The sequence below is a fragment of the Eupeodes corollae genome, chromosome 1, assembly GCF_945859685.1.
Source record: "Eupeodes corollae chromosome 1, idEupCoro1.1, whole genome shotgun sequence".
In the NCBI taxonomy this organism is placed as follows: domain Eukaryota; kingdom Metazoa; phylum Arthropoda; class Insecta; order Diptera; family Syrphidae; genus Eupeodes; species Eupeodes corollae.
In genome coordinates this window covers 117721755-117742627 of record NC_079147.1, presented here as the reverse complement: position 1 = coordinate 117742627, position 20873 = coordinate 117721755, and the positions used below count along the sequence as shown (strand labels likewise).

The 20873-nt window shown below is 35.8% G+C and overlaps 1 protein-coding gene across 2 annotated transcripts in view; it reads right to left on the bottom strand.

Moving 5' to 3' along the window:
* Positions 1–20873, bottom strand: part of LOC129940554 (pituitary homeobox homolog Ptx1) — a 115735-nt gene that overhangs the window by 35022 nt on the left and 59840 nt on the right. For both annotated transcript variants that reach the window (XM_056048931.1, XM_056048932.1), the window contains one exon: positions 13763–14007. In XM_056048931.1, the coding sequence (XP_055904906.1) occupies positions 13763–14007 (245 nt within the window). The remainder of the gene's footprint in view (positions 1–13762; positions 14008–20873) is intronic.

Genomic DNA, 20873 nt, shown 5'->3' with positions numbered 1-20873 from the left:
AAAAAAAAATAAAAACCTAACAAAAAAACAATACTAAGACTTGGTAAAAATGTTCTTATCGCTTAAAATGCTTTTAAAAATATAAATATATTAACTACCAATTTTTTTTATTTTACGTAAAATATTGTTTTCGATATAAAGAATCTAAAAATCCAACAGTCCGTTTTTTTTCGTAAAAAAATAAAATCCACAAGAAATAGTACGCAAATTTTGTTAAACATTGATTGATGTTCTGTTCTTGATAGCTCTCAAATTAATTTCATTCATAAAATTTGTAAAAATTTAAGAAATTCCACTAAAATTGGGAAAAATTTGTTTTCGATTAATCTATTTAACAAAACTAGATTTTCAAACTAAACTATTTCTTTATATGAAAAATATTGTTGGTAATTTAAAATTTTTGTAAGAATAATTCAACTAACAACTTTTTTATCCCCACACGAAAACATACAAACTTTTAAGCAAAACAAATCGACACTCGGGATGGGAAGTTATCAGTGTGGATCGCATCCCAGCCTCTTTTTTTAACTGTTTTTATACAAAATAAAAGTGGTACTTTGCAAATATACCTCGAGAAGCGATCTTCCTCATTTTAAATTGTTTTTTGTTTATGCTAATGTAAAGTGAATCCTTAAAACTACAATAAAAAAGGAAAAATTGCAATTTTTAACAAACAGGTTGAATTAGAAAGAAAAAGACAAGAAATTATTATAGGCAAATCAAAACAAAAGTTATATTCTTCATTAAAAATGATATCATGTGTAAGGTGCTTAATTCCATCACGAGTCGAGATGTATTTGACACATATTCCTTATATCTTCCTTTATATTTTAAATAAATTATATTCAAATAATATCTGGGTTTCACATGAATAACAACATTAAGCACTTCTGTTCTTTTATTTCTGAATTACACCCTATTAAGAAAGTGAACATTGAACAATATATGGGAAAATCAAAATCTTGAACATATTTAACTTTATTGGCACATGTTTTTAATAATTCTTTGTGGTTGCTCACTTCAAACCCCATCTGCATTATTTCTTTTATCTTTGTTTTTAAATTACAAACAAAAATTAGGGTTACAATGACAAATATTGCTTTATGGTCCATTATATGTACATATATTATTTTTTGTTCATAACAGATAACTGCAATGAATTGTCGTATAATGGTAATTTGTCAACCCCAACTAAAAATGCTTAGAGTTGTTAGTGTAAACATCTGTGAATTTTCCGAGGGGTAAAAATGCATAAATGCTAAACGTCAAATAATTTCCTTTGAGAAAATTAGGGTTGAAAAAAACTAATGTTGAATGGGTAGTGTACAAAAATAAAGTCTGGTAAGGCGAAATTTAATAATTGTAATAGGTAGTGATGTACGAGAATGTTTTGCATTTAAATTGTGAAGTCATTTAATGTATCAACTAAGAGTGATGTATTTTTTATTTAAAAGCCATTGCTCTCCATTTAATTACTTAAAACCAATGACAAGAGAGTTCACAAAATGTGAACTAATTTGTTACAAACTTTTCGTAAGTACATATTAACCAATGAGATATAGACAAAATGTCAATAAATAAATAAATAGTTCAAATACAAAAACATGAATCCAAAAAAAAAAATGTGCAAAAAAATAAGTAAATCAATAATGAAATATACCTACTCGTACATAGAAACAATTATTACAATGAAGTAATTAAACCAACAAATAATAATGAAATAAATAAACCAACAAATAAGTTAATAAATAAAGAAATAAATGAGCTGAAATAACATACTGTGGTGAGTTTTGCAATTGTATCTTTAACCAAAACAACATTCGATCTTATGTGGAGATCGGCAATTAAATGATGCTAACGAAGTTTAAGCATCATTTTTAATAGTTTGTTTTGAAGCAGCATTTTTATAAACAAGGAAATCATAAAAAAGTGTAGCCTGAAATATAACCTTACAAATAATAAGACAGATAAGAATTAATGTTAATGAAACGACTCCGAAAATATTACATGTCCTATAAAGATCAACGAATACTTTGCTAAATGTTGTGAAAGTATCAATAACGACTCTAATTTCCAACCAAAATACGTTGAAGAAAAATACAAATGGTTAAACGAAGTCATTACAAATTACACCATAATCAACAAAATCAATAGAATCCCCAATAAAGTTTGAAACCAGCTTGCGCTCTGTAAAAGGTAACACCCCCGGATACGACAGAATAAATTATTCAATGATTAAAAATAGCCCTTCCTGTTTAAAAAACAGATTATAGTCCTTTTACAATCACATATTTTATGAGGGAGTTATTCCCCAAACATGGAAAGTGGCAACCATTGTGCCCATCCCCAAAGCAAACAAAGACCACGCACTTATCGAAGGCTACCGTCCAATTTCACTTTTGCCTTGCCTTTCAAAAGTCTTAGAAAAAATCGTTTCCAAACGCCTATTTTGGTGGTTGGAAAAAAAACAGCGAGAACAAAACTAAACGAGAGATTCAACTTCGACTCTCTTTTTGCCCATAAGCTGTGATTTGCACATTAATTTACATATGGATTAACTCCATATAAAAAAAATGTGGGGAACAAATACTTATGCAGAAGATGTGCATGCTCCCCACATTTGAAAAATGGCGACCACCTTTGAAAAATAGCGTATGTAGTTAGCTGTTCAGAGGTGTTCAAAGAAAATTCAAAATTATGGATGAACAATTTTTTGGTACTCTCATTGTGTTCGTTTGGGAGTAATATCATTCGAATATGAAGTGAAATTAATTACTCTTGTTGGGTGCCAGAACAATGAAGATTTAGAAACAATTCTAAATTACGCATTTAGAGAAATATTACTTAGTTCTTTGAAGCCAGTTTTAATCATTAAGTAAGTAAAATAAATTAGTTGGTGCAAATATAAAACTCTGAAAGCACTAGAACTATAATTTTTTTTATTATTAGCTGCGTTTAACCGTTTAATTTTCGCTCAGACCATTGAAAAATGCAAAAAAAATCAGATTTGTTTAATTTTTCAGAGTTTATGGACTTAATTTTGTCGATGCGAGAGTTGCAGAAACATTGAAAACGAGAGTTACAGAATGTAAACATGGATCATGAAAATAAAACAACGCAGGAACAGTGAAAACATTTTTATTTACTCATCTCTTTTTTTACCATTCCTATTTTATTTGTGTGTACTCGTTGTTTATTTTCCAAATTCCTGAAAATAAGTTATTTAAGTAGAGACTAAATAAAAAGACCTTCAACTTGTTACTTCTGTTGCCAATTTTCATTGCATAAGATTTGTGAATAGTTAATAGGCTTTTAAAGACTTAACTTCATAAGCCGAAAAGTACTTTTGTACAAAAGTAAAAATATTTGTATTCTCGCTAGGTCAGTGGTTTTGTGAAATGAATATACAAATTTGTTTTTCAATCAAATTTAAGACTTATGCATTAATTTTATAAGTTTTCCAGTTCTAACTATTTATACCTTATCTTTCAGTTATATAGCGACAAGGAACAGTCTGTGATTGAAAGTTCTAACTACAGTTTTTCTGAAAGTCCGTTGTGGCTTATTCATAGATGTTTGCTAAACTTTGTAGGCTATTCATATATAAATGCAAATCAAAGTGCAGGGTTGAACCTGAATAGTTATAAACATAGAAAATGCTGTGTTCAAGTAATTACTATCACAGCCAAATTTCATAATTAATTTTTTTAATTGTATAAAAAAGCTGTAAAGTAAGCAGAAAATATCGATTGATACCGCAATTGCAGAAGATATGGATATTTTAAATAAATATTCCCGATAATCTGTAGAACATTATTATTTTCGCCTTTTATAATTAAATGCAGTATATTTTAGATAACACAGTAGTTAAGTTATTAAGGTATTTATATTGAAATAAACATAACATACATTTATAAAAAACATGTACGCATTCATATATACAAATAAAGTCTAGTCTAAAAAACCTTAATTTTATTACTCTTTCTGAACACGTCTTTTCTTGTTTTGGTTGTTAATGCCATCTATCTGTAACTCAGAGAAAGCGAAGGGAAAAACAAATTCACCACGATCTATAGTTATAACGTTTACCGTAATTTATTGACAAACGAAATATTTTTGCTAGAATTAATTTGTGAAAACCAGAGAGAGAAAGAAATATCAAATGTCGTAATCTCTCAACTGAAGTTTTTTCTCTCTCTGCTCTCCCATATGAAAACATGTATATGTATACACCGATGCGAATTCAACTCGCTATTAAAAAAGGGAGTAAGAGAAGGGACGGAGACGAGACTCTCTCGATTTGTTTTTTCTTTCTGGAAAAAAATAAGTTTATTGACATCAACCGAACAGCGTTTAAAGCCGGTTGTGGGACACAAGATGCGCTTCTTCATTTGGACACAAACATCACCTCAGCGCTCTCAGAAAACAATCATATCTCGATTCTCTCAATTGACTTTGAACAAGCATTTGACAAAATAGGACCTCACGTTATTTTAAACCAGTTTAAAATAACGTGAATGTTCAACTTAGCAAAAGCTTTCCTGATCAACTGAAAATTTCGCATAATAATATGTCTTCACAAATTCATAGACTTATGAATAGGATTCCCCAAGGTTACCCCCTTTCATGCTATTCAAAATTGCATTTAATGACATAAGTAAAATAACTAGCGTATACCATAAAACAAATCACGTCCTTTACGCGGACGATCTTATTTTGTTCACTAAACTGAAAGACCTATGTAGAAGAAGTATCACATCCTTTTTCAATGATCATTAAGGACTTGACCGAATGGTGTAAAACTTCAGGGTGTAAAATATCTTGCTCTAAATGAGAAATATTACATATTTGTAAAAAACACAAATGTTCAAAACGAATTCAAAATGTATCATATAACAACACTTGTATAAAAAATGTAACTTTTTCAAAAATTCTATAAATTATATTCGAATCTAACTTTTGTATTAACTCAGGAAAAAGTTTAATACTAGGGTAAATATTATCAAATATCTTTCATGTAAAAAAAGTAACTGTAATTAATGTTATTCAGTCATGGGAAATGTTACAAATCCTCTCTGCAACTTATTTCTACCCCGTACCACGCCGCTATAAGAACCTGCCTGGGTTACTGGATCAAGACTCAATAACCTAAATGAACAAATTGATTTCCAAACCTGGAAAATAACACTAAAAATTAACTCATCATTTAAATCACCCATACATGAGGATTTAAAATAGCTATTGAGGAGAAAGAAAAATCCGAAATTCCAATCCGCTTTGTATAAGGCTTTGGAATCGGTGAAAGATCTAAAAATTCCAATTGAAGTAAAGAACAAAAAGAACGTTGACTTTTCTCCGTGGTACCTCACAAAACAAACTATTTTGACAAATCTGTCGAATTATAATAAATCAAGCTCAAACAATGATATATACAAAATATTGTTTAATGAAATCGAGGACAATTATAAGAGACTGGGATGGAATTCTTTGTTTACAGATGCTTCAAAATCAATGAACGGCTCATATGCTGTAGTAACGAAATACGGCTGTGTCATTAGTAAAGGACTGCTCTATTTTACATCGTCAACATTTACAGCCGAGCCTTATGCCAAACTCAAAGCTATCAACAGTGCAAACAATAAAAGAAATACATAATATTTACCGACAGCCTTTCATCTTTAGAAGCAATCCAAAATATAAACAACTCCTGTGATGTAGTAGTTGACATCCGGGATAAACTTATCACAAAAAGAAATATTATCAAGCTAGCATGGGTTCCTGGGCATGTAGGTATAGTTGGTAATGAAATTGCCGACGCAGACCCCATCTCTATCTCTTTTATACAATTTATCAAAACGGACACGTTAAACCATTTAAAAATTTCCATGGAAAAAAAAAATAAGAATAACTGGCTAGAATACTCTCACCACTATTCAACAATCAACGCTGATGAAGCGAAGGCTACTTTCCCTATAGAACTTCCCAGAAGTATGGTAACAAAATACATACGACTTCGAGTGGGTCATACAAATGCCACCCACAAACACCTGATTACCAAAGAACCACCAACCCTTTGTATAACTTCTGCGACCAGAGCCCAACTTTGAATTTTTCCAATTTCCTTCAATGTCCACATATCAACTCAACATCCCTATCTATAGGAAACAAACCTCTCAAAGAACTTTTAACCGAAATATTACCAAGCAATATACAAATTTAACTTAAGTTTTCTCCAACGAGCTGAAGACCCTGGTAACTAATGCGCTGATAAATATTTATTGAATCTTGTAGTTATATTATTGTTCAATAAAGTATAAAAATAATGTTAATGAAGGGGAAGAGCAGTTTGTACGGTTCGGATCTAGATAGACAGATAGAGGAAGAAGAATTTTCTCGCAACCTTGACCTTTTTGACGGTTTGGACCTAGACAGATACCACTTGAACTTGATTTTCCCAAGGTTAACACTTTCCTATTATTTGAAGTTTATTTAGCGGAAGAATACAAGATTTTCTTTTTCTCGTGAAAGATATGGCTCGGTTATAATTAAAATAAATAAATTGGGTGGTGCAACTGTCCGTTGAGAACTAGGGCCTAGTGACTTACAACGCTCAACTATTCCTGTGTGCGAGTACTGTTGTGAGGGATGGAAAGGGACCTACAGTTTTTGGTTTTTATGACAAAAATTACTCTTGGAGAATTTATCAACTCCCCGCAAGAGGCAGTACCCGTGAAAAAAACTTTAGATACCACAGGCAGGGATTGAACCGAAGTTTTTTTGCAATTCTGTCCTGCAACTAACCATAATGCCACGGGTACTACGGATTGGTTATAATATTGTGATAATACTGTTAAAGCATTATTTAAACTGATTTTAATGCTGATGCCCCTTTTACATACTTTTGTTCATAGTTCAACCGTAATACTCGCGCTTTTAGGAATGCTCACCAGTTTACTCGCGAATTTAACTTTTGCCGTACTGTTAAATACAGAGATTCGTTCTTTAGCCGTACTACGCGAACGTGGAATACCTTACCAAACTCTGTCTCTCCTAGTCATTGCAATATTCAGGAATTCAAAAGCAATGTGCACCTTCATCTCATTTCTAACTCCTCTCCTCTTCCTAGTACTCACACTGTGTCTCTGCATAATAAGGGTATTAATAACCCCTTGAGTGTGTGCTTATTATAAGTACAAAAAAAACTTAAATAAAGATATTATTGATGTGTCATTGGAAGAAGTGCTGCTTCACAGCCGGGGAGCTTGGGAAAGTCAGGAGTGTACAAGTTATATACACAGTTAAGACGGAAAAGGAAAAAGATCTGTTTATAAACTATGCCATTATGCCAAACTCAATCGAATGTCTTTTTAATGTCTAATAATATGTATCATACCTGCTGATAACCCTTGACTTCTGCAGATTTTAATTATGTTGTATATTTGAAGACCCTGATGCGAATAACTATGGTGCTAATTATATCGAATCCTACATTTGGATATACATTATTACCAGTCCCCACTATTGTGAATAGTTTTCTTAACGCATGTTTAATGCAAGAAAATAAACTCAATTAATTAAAACCTAGCAACCATGGCGGTTTCCGTTGGCTAGGATTACGAGAGGTTCGTGCAAGAATTGACGAAAGATGGTCGCGTAGAAAAGAAGTGTTTCACTTTTTAAACTTGCATTAGTATGTGTGTTGTTAACAAAAAGGAGACTGACTAATCACTCTGTCGCTCCGTTCTGCGAAAGCACTTTCACACTGCACATTGTTAGAGGAGCCTTGGTTGTTTAGTCTTGACGATCTTTGGGTTCTTCAATTCATTGTATGTTCTCTCGTTGCTGATTAATTGCGTTGCAAAATTATCGCATTCGTGATTTGCTAGCCTTATGAAAACCATCATTTCGCCATGGCCAAACATTTAGCAAATATGACATTGGTTTACCTCATTTTTTAACTTACGTTGAAAACTTCAATTAATCTGCTTATGAAAAACTGAACAATATTTTTGTTTTAAATTCAATAATCTTAATTGCCCCATATTGGAAAGAAACAATGTGAAAAGTGTTTGTGCACTATTCATATTTATTGGTCTCGTATTTAACTTCTTGACACAAAGATCCAAGTTTACTTAGTACAGATTTTATTTCGTTTTCATTAAATTCTCCCAAACCATAGAGAATCACTTTGAATGCTTTGGAACTTTTAAGTTCGTGATTAAAATGTTGAAAGTTTTCTTCTTTTCACATTATAACAATGAATAAACACTGAGTTATGTATGGAGGCATGTTGGCTCTCTTCAACCCCCTAAGGTCACCCTGCAATACCCTGTCACCCTCTACTTGACCACATAATAGGATTTACGGTAGGTGAGAGATTGAGTAGGTATATGCAAAGATTAATTTTTTTTAAAGAATCTGAATTGAAATAAACTTGAAATTTATTCTATTGGTTTGTTTTAATCTAATATCAACATAATAATGCATTACAAAGCTGTAATACATTATAAAATAAAAGGCTAGATTGGAATTCACGACAACTAAATTCATAAATTGTATGTGAAATAGAAAAAACCACACGACACACGACGTGTGTGAAGTTTAAGCGGATTATAAGTTGCTTAAGTAAGTAAAGTGAGTAGCGCGAATAATTTTCCAAGCAGGGTTTTCTTACAATGATGATATTTAAAAAAGTTTAATCAAATATATTGAGATATTTGAAATGAAATTAAAATTTAGTTTGATTAATCCTGAACATTCCTGCCCCCAGCTGTTTTTACAGTTGCAACTTATGCTCGAACATCAGACCCTTGAGTTGTTGCTTATATCTTGCCATGAAGCCATTTTGTTGGTGGAAAATATTGCTCCTTTATAATAACCAGGTCACCTGGATCTAGGTTTGGGATGGACGTTCTTGATGTGTGGTGATGTACTCCATATGCCAACGTTTCCAAAACCGTGGTTCCAATGAGAGAGTCGGTTGACTGGTGCATTCAAAGTTGGCTCTGGAACTGCAGTAAATGGTTCACCTATAGTGAAATGTCCTGGGGTTAGAGGGTTTAAATCGTTATCTGATATAACACATAGAGGAAGAGAATTTAGAACAGCTTCGTTTTGAGAAAGTACTGTGTATAACTCTTCGAAAGTAAGTATGGTTGATCCAATTACACTCGTATGTGAAACTTGACGGACTTGACACGAGCCTCCCACAAACCACCAAATTGGGGAGCCAATTTTTTCTAGTAAGAGTTCGTTCTCTTCCGGTTTAAGGCTCACGAGTTTTGGTTTTGGCCATTCATTTTCTTCAAGCAATACCCATGGTGGACCAGTGCACCAAAGATGATGATTTGGGAGATTTGACGGAAGAATACCGTGTGACGCGCAATCAGCTGGATTTGACGCAAATCGAATATGCTCTAAGCAATTCCTTGGAGCAGTTTCCAATATAGCAGATGTTCTGTTGGCAACGAACGTAGTCCAGCGACGAGGAGGCGAAGAGAGAATTGCAAAACAATTTCAGAATCATACCAAGCTACAGTTCTGGAGAATTTATACGAAAATGATGATTTTATGAAATTGAAAGAAAAAAAACAATTAACAGCAAAACTCCAAGCGAGGAATCGAAACCGGTTTTAACAGAGCAACCTTTGTCTTTGCTGCAATAATGTTGACTTTGTATCCTTCTATGGTCTTACAACAAGTGTGTTAAATAGCACAGTAAGCGAGTGAGGATGCATCGTCATCGAATAAAGATGCAAACAAGTTTCTGGAGATACGAACCTGTTCAAAATCCAAAATCTCTTGTTTATACTTTGACCATCGTTCCACTTATTCTGAAGGCAACGGGTCAGTTCATCCAAGATTTAAGTTTGATGGCCAGGTTCCTGAAATAGAATTTTGAAGAGAAAGACGGATGGTGCCAGTAGTCCTAATGGGTCAAATATTTGCGACACTTCCGACAGCAACGAGCCCCTAGTCAACAAGATGGTTGGAAGATTTTTTTATATGCGGAATGAAAATTCGTCTTTTAAAGGGTTCCAATGCATGCCAAGCTCGTTAACATATGACTTTGAGCGTACTGTATCTAAATTGAGTACTCACATTCTTCCTTTGGGAGCAAAGCTAGAAGAGTAGAACAATTAGAACTCCATTTTCGCAGTTGAAGTTTGGCCAAGGAAAGAAGAGCGACTAATTCAGTTTGTAGTTCATTTAGATCTTTAGTTGATTTAGCTCCTGTCAGGACGTCATCGACGTAGACATTTTCTAGGAGAACTCGGGCTGCGTTTGGGTAGTCTGATTTATAATCGTCTGCAAGATGTTTCAGAATGCGAACAGACAAAAATGGAGCGGATGCTGTACCGTACGCGGTAGTAGGTACGTAAACGATAATGCTCGATTTCTTTCGAAGAAGATTTACGCCAAACAATATGCTGATAGTCAACATGTGAATCATCGATCCAAATTTGGCGAAACATCTAACCAACGTCTTCAGTAAACACGAACGGATGTTGATGAAAACGTAAGCACACACCTATTAAATGGCGTTGAATAGGAGAGCCTACCAATAGAGTACTGTTTAAAGACTTTCCCGTTGAGTCCTTAGCTGGACCATCAAATGAAAAGACGTAAAAGAATTAAATTTTTCTGGTTCAAAAAATTGGCCCGTTATAATTCAACTTTACAATTGGGCAACCATCAATACCACAAATTGTTCCACTCTTTAGAATGCTTCAAAGCTTATCAGCTCCAAGAAGAACATCGGTGGGAGCAGCGCAATTGAAATTTGGTTTCCTCTTTTAGCAAAGAGCGTTGGTAAAAGCGTTTTCTTTCGACGGGTAAATTCAAATGAATGGTTACTAATTATCGAATTCGGAGCAGTAGATGTAGTTGTAGATGTAGAAGTTAATAACGGAGGTGGAGATTGAAGCAAAGATTTCGAAGAAGCGGGTTGAGATTTTTCAAATGCATCTTCGGGATGCACAACCGAATGATGATGTGATTTACACACACGACAACGAAACGAAACATTTAGGCGACGAATGGCCAGCAAGAAGGCAATCAAAACAAAATGAGTTTGTTTTTACAAAACTTCGATGATAGTCAATGTCTAACACGACGAATTTGGTACACTGCGAAAGGATATGATCCTCTTTACACATTGGACATTTTGATGACGAAGCTGAATCTGAAGGCCAAGCTAAATGAGCCCAAATGCTAGTTGGTTGCTTTGTACGCGTTGTGACCGGACGACTATTAAGCACTGGCATGTCTCAAGAGCATCGCAGCGCTCTTCTAAAAATTCTGCTATGATTCAGCATTCAAGAGAACAGATATGTTCTGCACAAGCTTGTTTTGAATCGGGATCAAGTTTGTTCAATAACAAATAAATGAGCCATGGGTCACGAATCGATTTACCCAACTCAATAAGCCTACGCACAACTACATCGGCACCAGAAGAAATGTTTCTTAAATTTCGAACATTGCAAACATTTGTAATAGGAAGCTACAAAAAAGTTTCAATAAACGATTGAGCGATTAATTGTCTACGATCATAACGCTTTTCTAAACGATCCCGTGCTTCAGCATAATTAAGATCGGATATGCTAATGTGCTTAATGAGATTAGCGGCATCATCACGTAGTTACGATTTCAACTAGTGAAATTTATGAGTTGGACTAAGATTCGTCTGATTGTCAACTGTTTGGAAACTGAGAAATAAATCTCGAAAGGATGGCCAGTCCTTATAGCTTCCGCTAAACGGTGGCACAACGATATTTGGCAGTTTGGTTGTATTCGAATTATTCAACGACAACGAAGAAAAATTATTGAATGTTTCCAAAAAACGTATTTCTGGTCAACTAGTCGATAAATAGCTGTATTATTTAACGAAAGTTCATTGAATTTACCCTATCGCGAACAGCTTTATTTATTTGTGCATTGGTATCAAAATATTTTGTTTCATATGTCGAAAACTCATTTTCAATTTGAGATTGTTAGAGAATCTCGTTATAAAAGAATAAAATTCTGACCACGTGGTCTCAAGTTTATTCAAACGAATCTCAAGCATTTTTAGAGTTGTGGATTCATCTATTGTTTCCATAAATGCTGCTGCCCGCGTTAACTGCTCTTTTGCGTTACCACATTTTATTTTTAATGTTTTCGCCATGTCGAAAAAGCACAATTAGTTTTTAATAACAAAACGATGAAACAATGCTAAATCAATCAAAAAATTCGTATAAATACACTGAATCACATATGTATATGTGTATATAGATATCATGCAATCAATATATTATATACCTATATAAAGTTCGATGTCTTAAAAAAAAAACTTTTCGAAAAATTCTTTAAATCCAGCTTAGAAGGACCACTTTTATGACTAAGAACTCGAAAGATTTGATTAAATCGTTATAAAGTTATATTTTAATTATGTAATGAAAAAATGTTACCAATTAAGGCTTGCCTGGAATATGTGTTCACGTCGGTGGTCAAACAAAAAAGGAAACTTTAAAATTGTCTTCCATCTGATGATACAAAAATAGTGTTTTTTTCTATACCAAATCATCCAAATCCTATGCATTACCGAATACAAATTATTGAACTTGGATGAGGATTAAGCGAATTATAAGTTGTTTGTTTTAAGTATGTACAGTGAGTCGCGCGAATAATCTTCCAAGCAGGGGTTTCTTACAATGATGATATTCAAAATAGTTTAATCAAAAATAATAAGAAATTTGAAATTAAATTAATTAAATTAATCAATGATTTGAATTTAAATTTAGTTTGATTAATCCTGAACAGGTAGGGAAGGTCCGCTATGTTCTTGGCACATTTCAAAAGCTGATAAGAGTGAAATCATAAAAAAGGAAAAGTTTCTGTCAAAAAATTATTGAGTCGATAAAACAGCGACTTTTGTCAGCTGAAAGATGGTTTGAAGAAGAGTTTGTTTTTGAAGAAAATCGTTTGGAAAAATAAACAAAAGATAGAGAAAACATTTATGAAGGAATCGGGAAACAGGAAAAGACAGGATCCATAGGAACAAAGCTAGTTACATTTTCCTTTGTAGGACTATCATGCCAAAGGTCTTGGGTTCAATTTTTGCCTGTGGCACCTTATGTTATTTTGTACGGATACTGCCTCTTGCGAGGAATGAACAAATCCTTCAAAAGTACTTTCTCAAATTAGACGTTTTGATTCTGTATAAAATAGTAGGCCCCCTCTATTCCTGAAATGATTCGCACACATGAATAGTTTAGAAGTTGTAAGTCACTAGGACCTAGTTTACAACGGACTGTTGCGGCACCTAATTTATTTGTATTTATATTATCTTTACTACTTTTTCGTGGTGACTTTATTGTACGTCCTTTGTGACACACCCTATTGTTTTTATGTGCAATATAGGTACTGTTTGTGTTTGATTATAAAAAATCAAACTTTTAATAATAAATTCAAACTAAGGAAATTGAGCACTCCTTAAAGTTATAAGTCTTGTTATAAAATTATAAAATAATATTACTTCATTGAAATTAAGAGCAGAAGTATATTATTTGCAGAAGTATGTATAATATAACTGCCATTTCTTTTTGTAATAAATTGAAAGGAACATACAATTTGTTTTAAATTTTATTGAGTTAGTAGTGTAATCAAAACTCAAAAGTTTCTATTGAAATTACTAATTTAAAAGTCTGATATTGAAGAGTGCTTTTCAAACCAAACAAATTGTATTTTTTAAATAAAATCAATAAGTCAAAGTGATACTCACCCTTACTCTAGCTTCTGTTAAGTTTGTCCACATTGCTATTTCTTCTCTTGTTGACATGTCTGGATAACGATTTCTGCTAAATGTATGTTCTAACTCCTGAAGTTGTTGTGAAGTAAAATGAGTTCTCTGCCGGCGCTGCCTCTTATTTTTCTTATCATTTTTGGAATCATCCTTGACAGAATCATCCTGGCCTATTATCCTCGTATTTTCTGATTTTATTGCTGCATCTATAGTTGATCTGTTACCTATAATTTTGTTTTTCTTTAAATTAACATAGATACTTTAATAATTTAACGATTAAAGTTTTTGAAATGATTTGTTGTATACGCACTCTGGCAACACTTTTACGCACATAACAAATTGTTTATAAATTTTATCTTGATATGAATCGAAAACGAGTTTAAAAAAATGCTTCTACAGCAAGAGCTCTTTCTTTACATAAGTCTTCTTAAACTATATAATATATGTATATGAATACGTCAAAATGAAAATTAGTTTGTAGTGTATGCAACGAGAATAAGCTTTTTTTGATCCTTTAAACGTACGACATGGAAAACTCACGTACGACATTGCAATGCTCATGCGTTTAGTATAATCCAATATGAAAAGGTATGAGAATTATTTATAAAAAAATTAAATTCTAATGTTTGTAATCCTTTTATTTTATAATGAACATTACAAACAATCTTGACTTCTTTTAAGGCATTTTAAGTTTACAAAAAATTAAAATTAAAAAAAATTAAATATATGTGAGTTCAAATAACATTTTATTTTTTAAAAAATAACAAAAAATGTATCCCATGACCATAAGAAATAAAAGTAAGTCCTTAAGATTAAGAAAATAATATTTCACTTTATACACACAAAGTCAACAGTCAGTCGTTCTTTGACTTCCAGCGAGTGAAGAAGTGTAAATCAATTTTCTTTTTATTTGCAATTTAAATTTAAAAGTGTTTGAGCAGTGGCTAAGTTGGCATTGTGCCACTATTTTATATAAGTAATCGGTAGCCTAGTCTAGGTGGCGTCCGAACACAACGCCAAGGGTCGTGGGTTCGAATCCCGTGCGGAGCGCACCAAAAATATAGAAGCTTTTTTTCACAATCGTGAAATCGTCGATTTTATAGATTGGGAAAAAAAGCAAATGGAGAAGGAGAGGAAAGCAGGGGTATCGAAAGATACCTCTGCCAATACATCAGGTGATGTAAGTGTTGTGCAAGCAGCGGTACAAAACATCACCGAAACACAATCAGACCATACATCGGACCACTGGGCAATAGTGAAGAGAAAGAGGCAATCTCCCAATTTGGTGAAGCGGACCAATCCTGCTAAGCGGAACGCCAATAAAATAAAAATGCAGGCAAAAACGAAAGGTGTGACGTCAGATCACGAAACCTCAGAAAGTGACGACGCTGGGAGCGTAGACTACATCTCAGAGGGTGGAGAAGGGCAGTATAGGTCTCCGAAATATAGGAACAAGATCCTATCGGAGCCAGAACCGCCAACAAATAAATCGTTGGAGGGGGAGGTGGACCAAATCCTCCAAGAAGAAAATTCACTGATGGCGGCCCTGCAAACTAAACAGGCAGCCATCAGTAAGTTCGAAGACAGCTTGAGGAAACTAAAGGAGGAAATGGAGCCACTCCTCAGCCAACTTAAGCTGAAGCAGGAAGCGCGCCGACAACAAGAGGCAGCGCAACGGCAACTGCAACAAAAACAACAGCAGCAAAAACAAAAGCAGCAAAAACAACCACAGCAGCAAAAACAATCACAACCCAAGCCCGCTAATAAAAACACAGGAGCGGAGCAAAAGAAAAAACCGCCATCAGCAGTGACAGGCCCGGATGTTGAGGGCCCATCGACATCAAGCAAAGCAATGCAGCAGCAACAACAGCAGCAGCAACAACAGCAGCAGCAACAACAGCAGCAGAAACAGCAGCAGCAACAACAGAAACAGCAGCAACACCAGAAACAACCACAGCCCAAGAAGGAGAAGGTGCCACCTATTAGGACCTACCGGGTTGACATACAGGACATAAAACAGGTATGTAAGTCGGCCACTAAGGGCAAATTTCTTATAAAAATTTTGAATGAAAAAGAAAAGAGCTATTCGGTCCAGTGCTTCTCACTGGCCGAATACAAGCTAGTAAAAGAGTTGCTTAAAGAGGCCACAGCTGAGTTCTTCAGCTACACACCCAAAAGTGAAAAGTTTAAGACGGTCCTTCTGAAGGGCATAAGTTCCTGCACGGAACCGGAGGAGCTCTTAGCTGAGCTCCGCCAAAAAGCCAGTGACGATCTCGATTTTATCGGGGTCAAGCCTTTCACTACGGTGAAGTCCAGGCGAGGGGGTTATAGGCTTCCAATGTTCCTCGTAACATTATCGCCCCAAAGCAGTTTTAGTAGTGTCGAGAGAATCGAATCTCTCGACAATCAAGCTGTACGCTGGGAGACATTAAAAAGGCACGACGACATTCTACAATGTACGAAGTGCCAGAGGTTTGGCCATGCCAATGCTAACTGCAATATGCAGTTGCGTTGTGTAAGGTGCGGAGAAACCCACAAAGAAGGAGAGTGCAAGCTGGGGAATGAGCGGGTTGAGGATTTGACCCTGCTCAAGTGTGTCCTTTGCGGAAACCAAGGGCACCCGGCTAGTTATAGGGGTTGCCCTAAGGTCCAAGAAATTAAACAAAAACAGGCCAGTCAAAAAGCCGAAAGAAGTCGAACAGTTCGACAGGCTCCAACACAAAAATTCGTGAATCCCAAATTCTCTTACGCCCAAATGGTGTCAGGGAGTGGAAACACGAGACAGGCTCACCAACGGTTGCCCCAAAGGCCCCTGTGCCTAAGGCACCAGAGGTGCAGCCTGACATTGTAGCCTTGTTGTTAAGCATTCAAGGTCAACTAACAGGACTGCAAAGCCAGATAAAGGAGCAAGGCAAAAGGGTAGATCATCTCTACTCTTTGTTGCCTGGCCTGGCGCAATTTAGACCATAATGGGCGCGCTGCCGGAGACGCGCCTAAAAGTCCTAGCTGTGAATGTAAATTCACTGATTAGGATTGAACGAAGAGCCAATATGTTCCAATTGTTGAAAGACTACAGTCCCGATGTGTTTATGGCTAGCGAAACTAAGCTAAACCACAAACACAAATTGACTCATAAAAATTACAATATCGTAAGAAGAGACCGGCCCGACTCCACTCAAGGGGGCGGTGTCGCTCTCTTTATACGAAAAGGCATTAATTATAAAGTCATATACAACAATGAATTGCGAAAGCTCAAGACGCTAGAAGTTTGCGTTGTATGCATCTCTCTCTCTCAAGGAAAGCGGATGTATATGATTGCGGCTTATGCGGCTGGAGCTCCGCAGGTCACTTACTTTGCATCAGAACTTGAGATTGTTTTTAGGGAACTTAAACTGAGCTTGGAAGAAAACTATTTCATCTTGGCCGGTGATTTGAACGCAAAACATGAAGATTGGGGAAATCAACATAGTAATCCCAGAGGTAATCATCTTTTTAATTTGATGAATCTTTACAGCGTTGAACATGGCGTCGACCTGCTGGCTACTGAAAGGCCATCGTATCCAAGAAGCGGCTCCTTTCTGGACCTTTTGCTGTACGACAACAGACTGACAGTTACAGACAAAGTGGGCAATCACCCGCGAAACTGCTTACAGACAGTCGAGTACGACAGTGATCACTGCGGACTGGCTGCTGTAATGCAGATTCCGAACGAACGCGTGGAGTTGGAGGAATACGTTGCAACTCACTCTTACAATTACAGTAAGATGCGTTGGCCTCGTTTCACCAACGCCTTAGCGAGAGAACTTCGTTCGAGTGACATAGCCCCACCAAACAACAGAAACCTGACAAATACAGAAATTGACCAACATTTACAACAGATGGACGAAACAATAAAACGAACAATGGAAAGGACAATTCCAAAGTACAAAGAACGGGACCAAATGGACGCTTACAGAAACGCGACAATTGACGCACTACGTAGGCACAAAAGTGGCTTACTGACAAGACTCAAAAACTTGTACAGACGACTTACAGACCCACGCGACTTGGAGGTTAGGACACTGAAATCGTCAATAAAAAATGTCAATCTGTTGATTAAGGAGAACTACAGGTTATCAATTAACAAGTACTGGGACCGCAAGATCCGGTCAGTTAATTCGAGTGACCCTGGTATGTTCCCCAAAATCAATAAGATATTCAGAAAAAAAAACGACAAGGACCTTCCGTGTCTTAAACTCCAAAGAACCGAAGAGAACAGAGACGTACTCAGGACAGCGCAAATAGATCCAGAGGAAGCCATCTTTGACGATGACTTTTACATAATTGAAGATCCGAAGGAAAAAGTGGAGGCGGTGGGAGCTGCTTTCCAGCAAGTGTACAAGGTGAATGTTAGCATTTGCCCCAACCACGACCTGGAAAACAGAGCCCTACTTAATCACTTTTACCTTCGAAATGATATGACACAATGGCGATCTGAGAACCGCGGTTTCATGCGGTTCAATGACGATTCCTTGGCAAATGCCATAATCGCCGAGCAAACGGGACCAAGTCCCTTGTTAGTGACGAAGGTTGAGCTTCAGCTCATCTTTAATTCAATAAAAAACAAAAAGTCAGCAGGTGTCGATGGTATATCCAACGTTGTACTTAGACATTTACCGATGGAAGCAATTGACATTTACACCACGCTCTTCAATAATGCACTGAATAATGCATATTATCCAGTGCATTGGAAGACCGCTGTGGTTCATCCTCTCCCGAAAAAGGGAAAGGACAACTCCAACCCGTCAAATCTTCGGTCGATAAGTCTTCTTCCGAGTATCAGCAAAGTTTTCGAAAAGATCATTAATAGGGCTCTGACTAAGTGGGCTGCGGACAACAAAATAATTCCGGATAAACAGTTCGGGTTCAAGGCGGGTCATGACACAATTCATGCTGCGTCTAAACTCGTTTCTGATATCCAATGGAATAAATCAAAACAACAATGCACAGGTGCTGTTCTGGTTGATTTGGAAAAGGCCTTTGACACCGTATGGTTAGAGGGCCTTTACCTAAAACTGAGCAGGCTTGGCATAAGCAAGCCATTGTTGTATATACTTTATGATATGCTTAACGGTAGAAAGTTTGTTGTCAAGAGTGGCAATGTAACTTCTACCACAACATTCTCAATTAAAAATGGTCTTCAACGAGGAGCGGTGAATTCGCCGATTCTCTTCAGCATTTACACCAGCGATCTGATAGGTAGTCTTACAAAGGCAATTGCGTACGCCGACGATCTAATTGCGTACAGAACGGCCCGAAAGGTTGAGGTTATTAGAATTCTCTTGCAGCGTGATTTCGACAAGATTCAGCGATATTGCGACGACTGGAAACTGAAAATAAATGTCCAAAAGTCGGAGACAATTCTGTTCCGGACTCCGTTGGCTAGGGCCACGAGGGATACGTGCAAGAATTGGCGCAAGATGGTCATCGTTGATCTTCATGGGCAGCCATTGGCGAGCAAAAGTGTAGTGAAGTACCTCGGTATCTGGTTAGATCAGTATTTATATTTCGACAGACATATAAATGCTGCTCTGACCAGGGCCAGAGGAGCCTTCGCTCTGACGAAACGGCTGTTTTTTAGCAGTCGGCTTGACCCCAGAGTGAAGGTAATTTGCTACATGGCCCTCATACGGCCAATGATCGTTTATGGTTGTCCTGTGTGGTTCAACGTTGCCCCTTCCCAGATGGAGAAGTTTCGGGTGTTCGAGCGGCAGTGTTTACGACGCTGTACCGGCTTATATCGAACAGCCGAATCTTCTTATGTGCATTACTATTCCAACGAGGTCCTATACAACGGGGCTCGAATCAACAGAATTGACAATTTCGTGATAAAACTCGTTCGAGGTCACATTGCAAGAGCTATGTCTTCGACCAACAATTTAATTTTCGGGGCGTTCTATCCGAACGACGAGTATTTTGAGAGTGCACGCTTGAGCGGCTTCATTCCCCCAGAGGCATTCCTCTTTTTAGATAGATGCGGTCTGATACAGGATAGATTGGCAGTTCCGTTAATCTACCACGTCAGACGAAGAACCGTGGATAGGCGACTCCTGTACAATCGGGACGTCATGGCACAAGGCGGAGCAGAGCTCCTTCGTTTCAGTAGGGCTGTGTCCGAGCGGGACGGAAGTGATAGGGTGAAGCAGGAGAACCAGTTTTGGTGGCTTCAATCGGCACTTGATAGTGGGTAGTCGGGATGGGGTTTTAAGCCTTGGCCGGCTTACATACTTGTTTTATAGTTTTAGGGTTTAGTTTTAAGTAGAATAGGCATGGTGGCACAAAAAAAAAATACAAAACAAAAAAAAAAAAAAACTAAAGAAATTAAAAAAAAAAAAAAAAAACATGGAATATAAAAAAAACAAAAACAAAAAAATACAAAAAAATTAAAAAACGTACAAAAAAGACAATAAAATATAAAAACGAAAACGTTAGATTTGCTGCTGTGGTTGTTCTAGTTTTAAGTAGTTTATAGGTAGAATAGGTAGTTTAAGTTAGTTTTAAGTTTTATTTAAGGACCTTATTTTAAGTAGTTTGTAAGTAAAAATAAAAAAGGTTATTGATATTAGTTTTTTTTCAAAATTTTCTAATGAAAACAAAACAAATAAAATTTAAATTGAAGTAAAATAGATCTTAAGGCCGAAAGGCATTAGTAATTAGTGTTATAGTTTAGCTTAGAGTGTCCGTATGGGACCATTAAGTTAGTTGTAAGTTATGGATAATTAGGCTAGTTTTATGAATTTTTGTCTAGCTTTAAGATAGGTTTAAGAATGAATTAATAAAAATGAATTATAAAAAAAAAAAAAAACAAAGTCAACAGTCATTTTAATACTTTTTTTTATCATTTAGATTATATTGAAGCTTTTGAAATGAGCAAGTATTTGTAGTATTACTTGTCTGACTTTGGCATAGATTTATCATTTATTTTGTCCTTTGATAATTATATCTATTTTTTAACAACTCGAAGATAGTGATTGAATGAACGACCGCTGTGCAACTCATTCCAAATGACATGCACAATATGTTAGTTTTGGTTTCTCTGGCAAACTAAGTG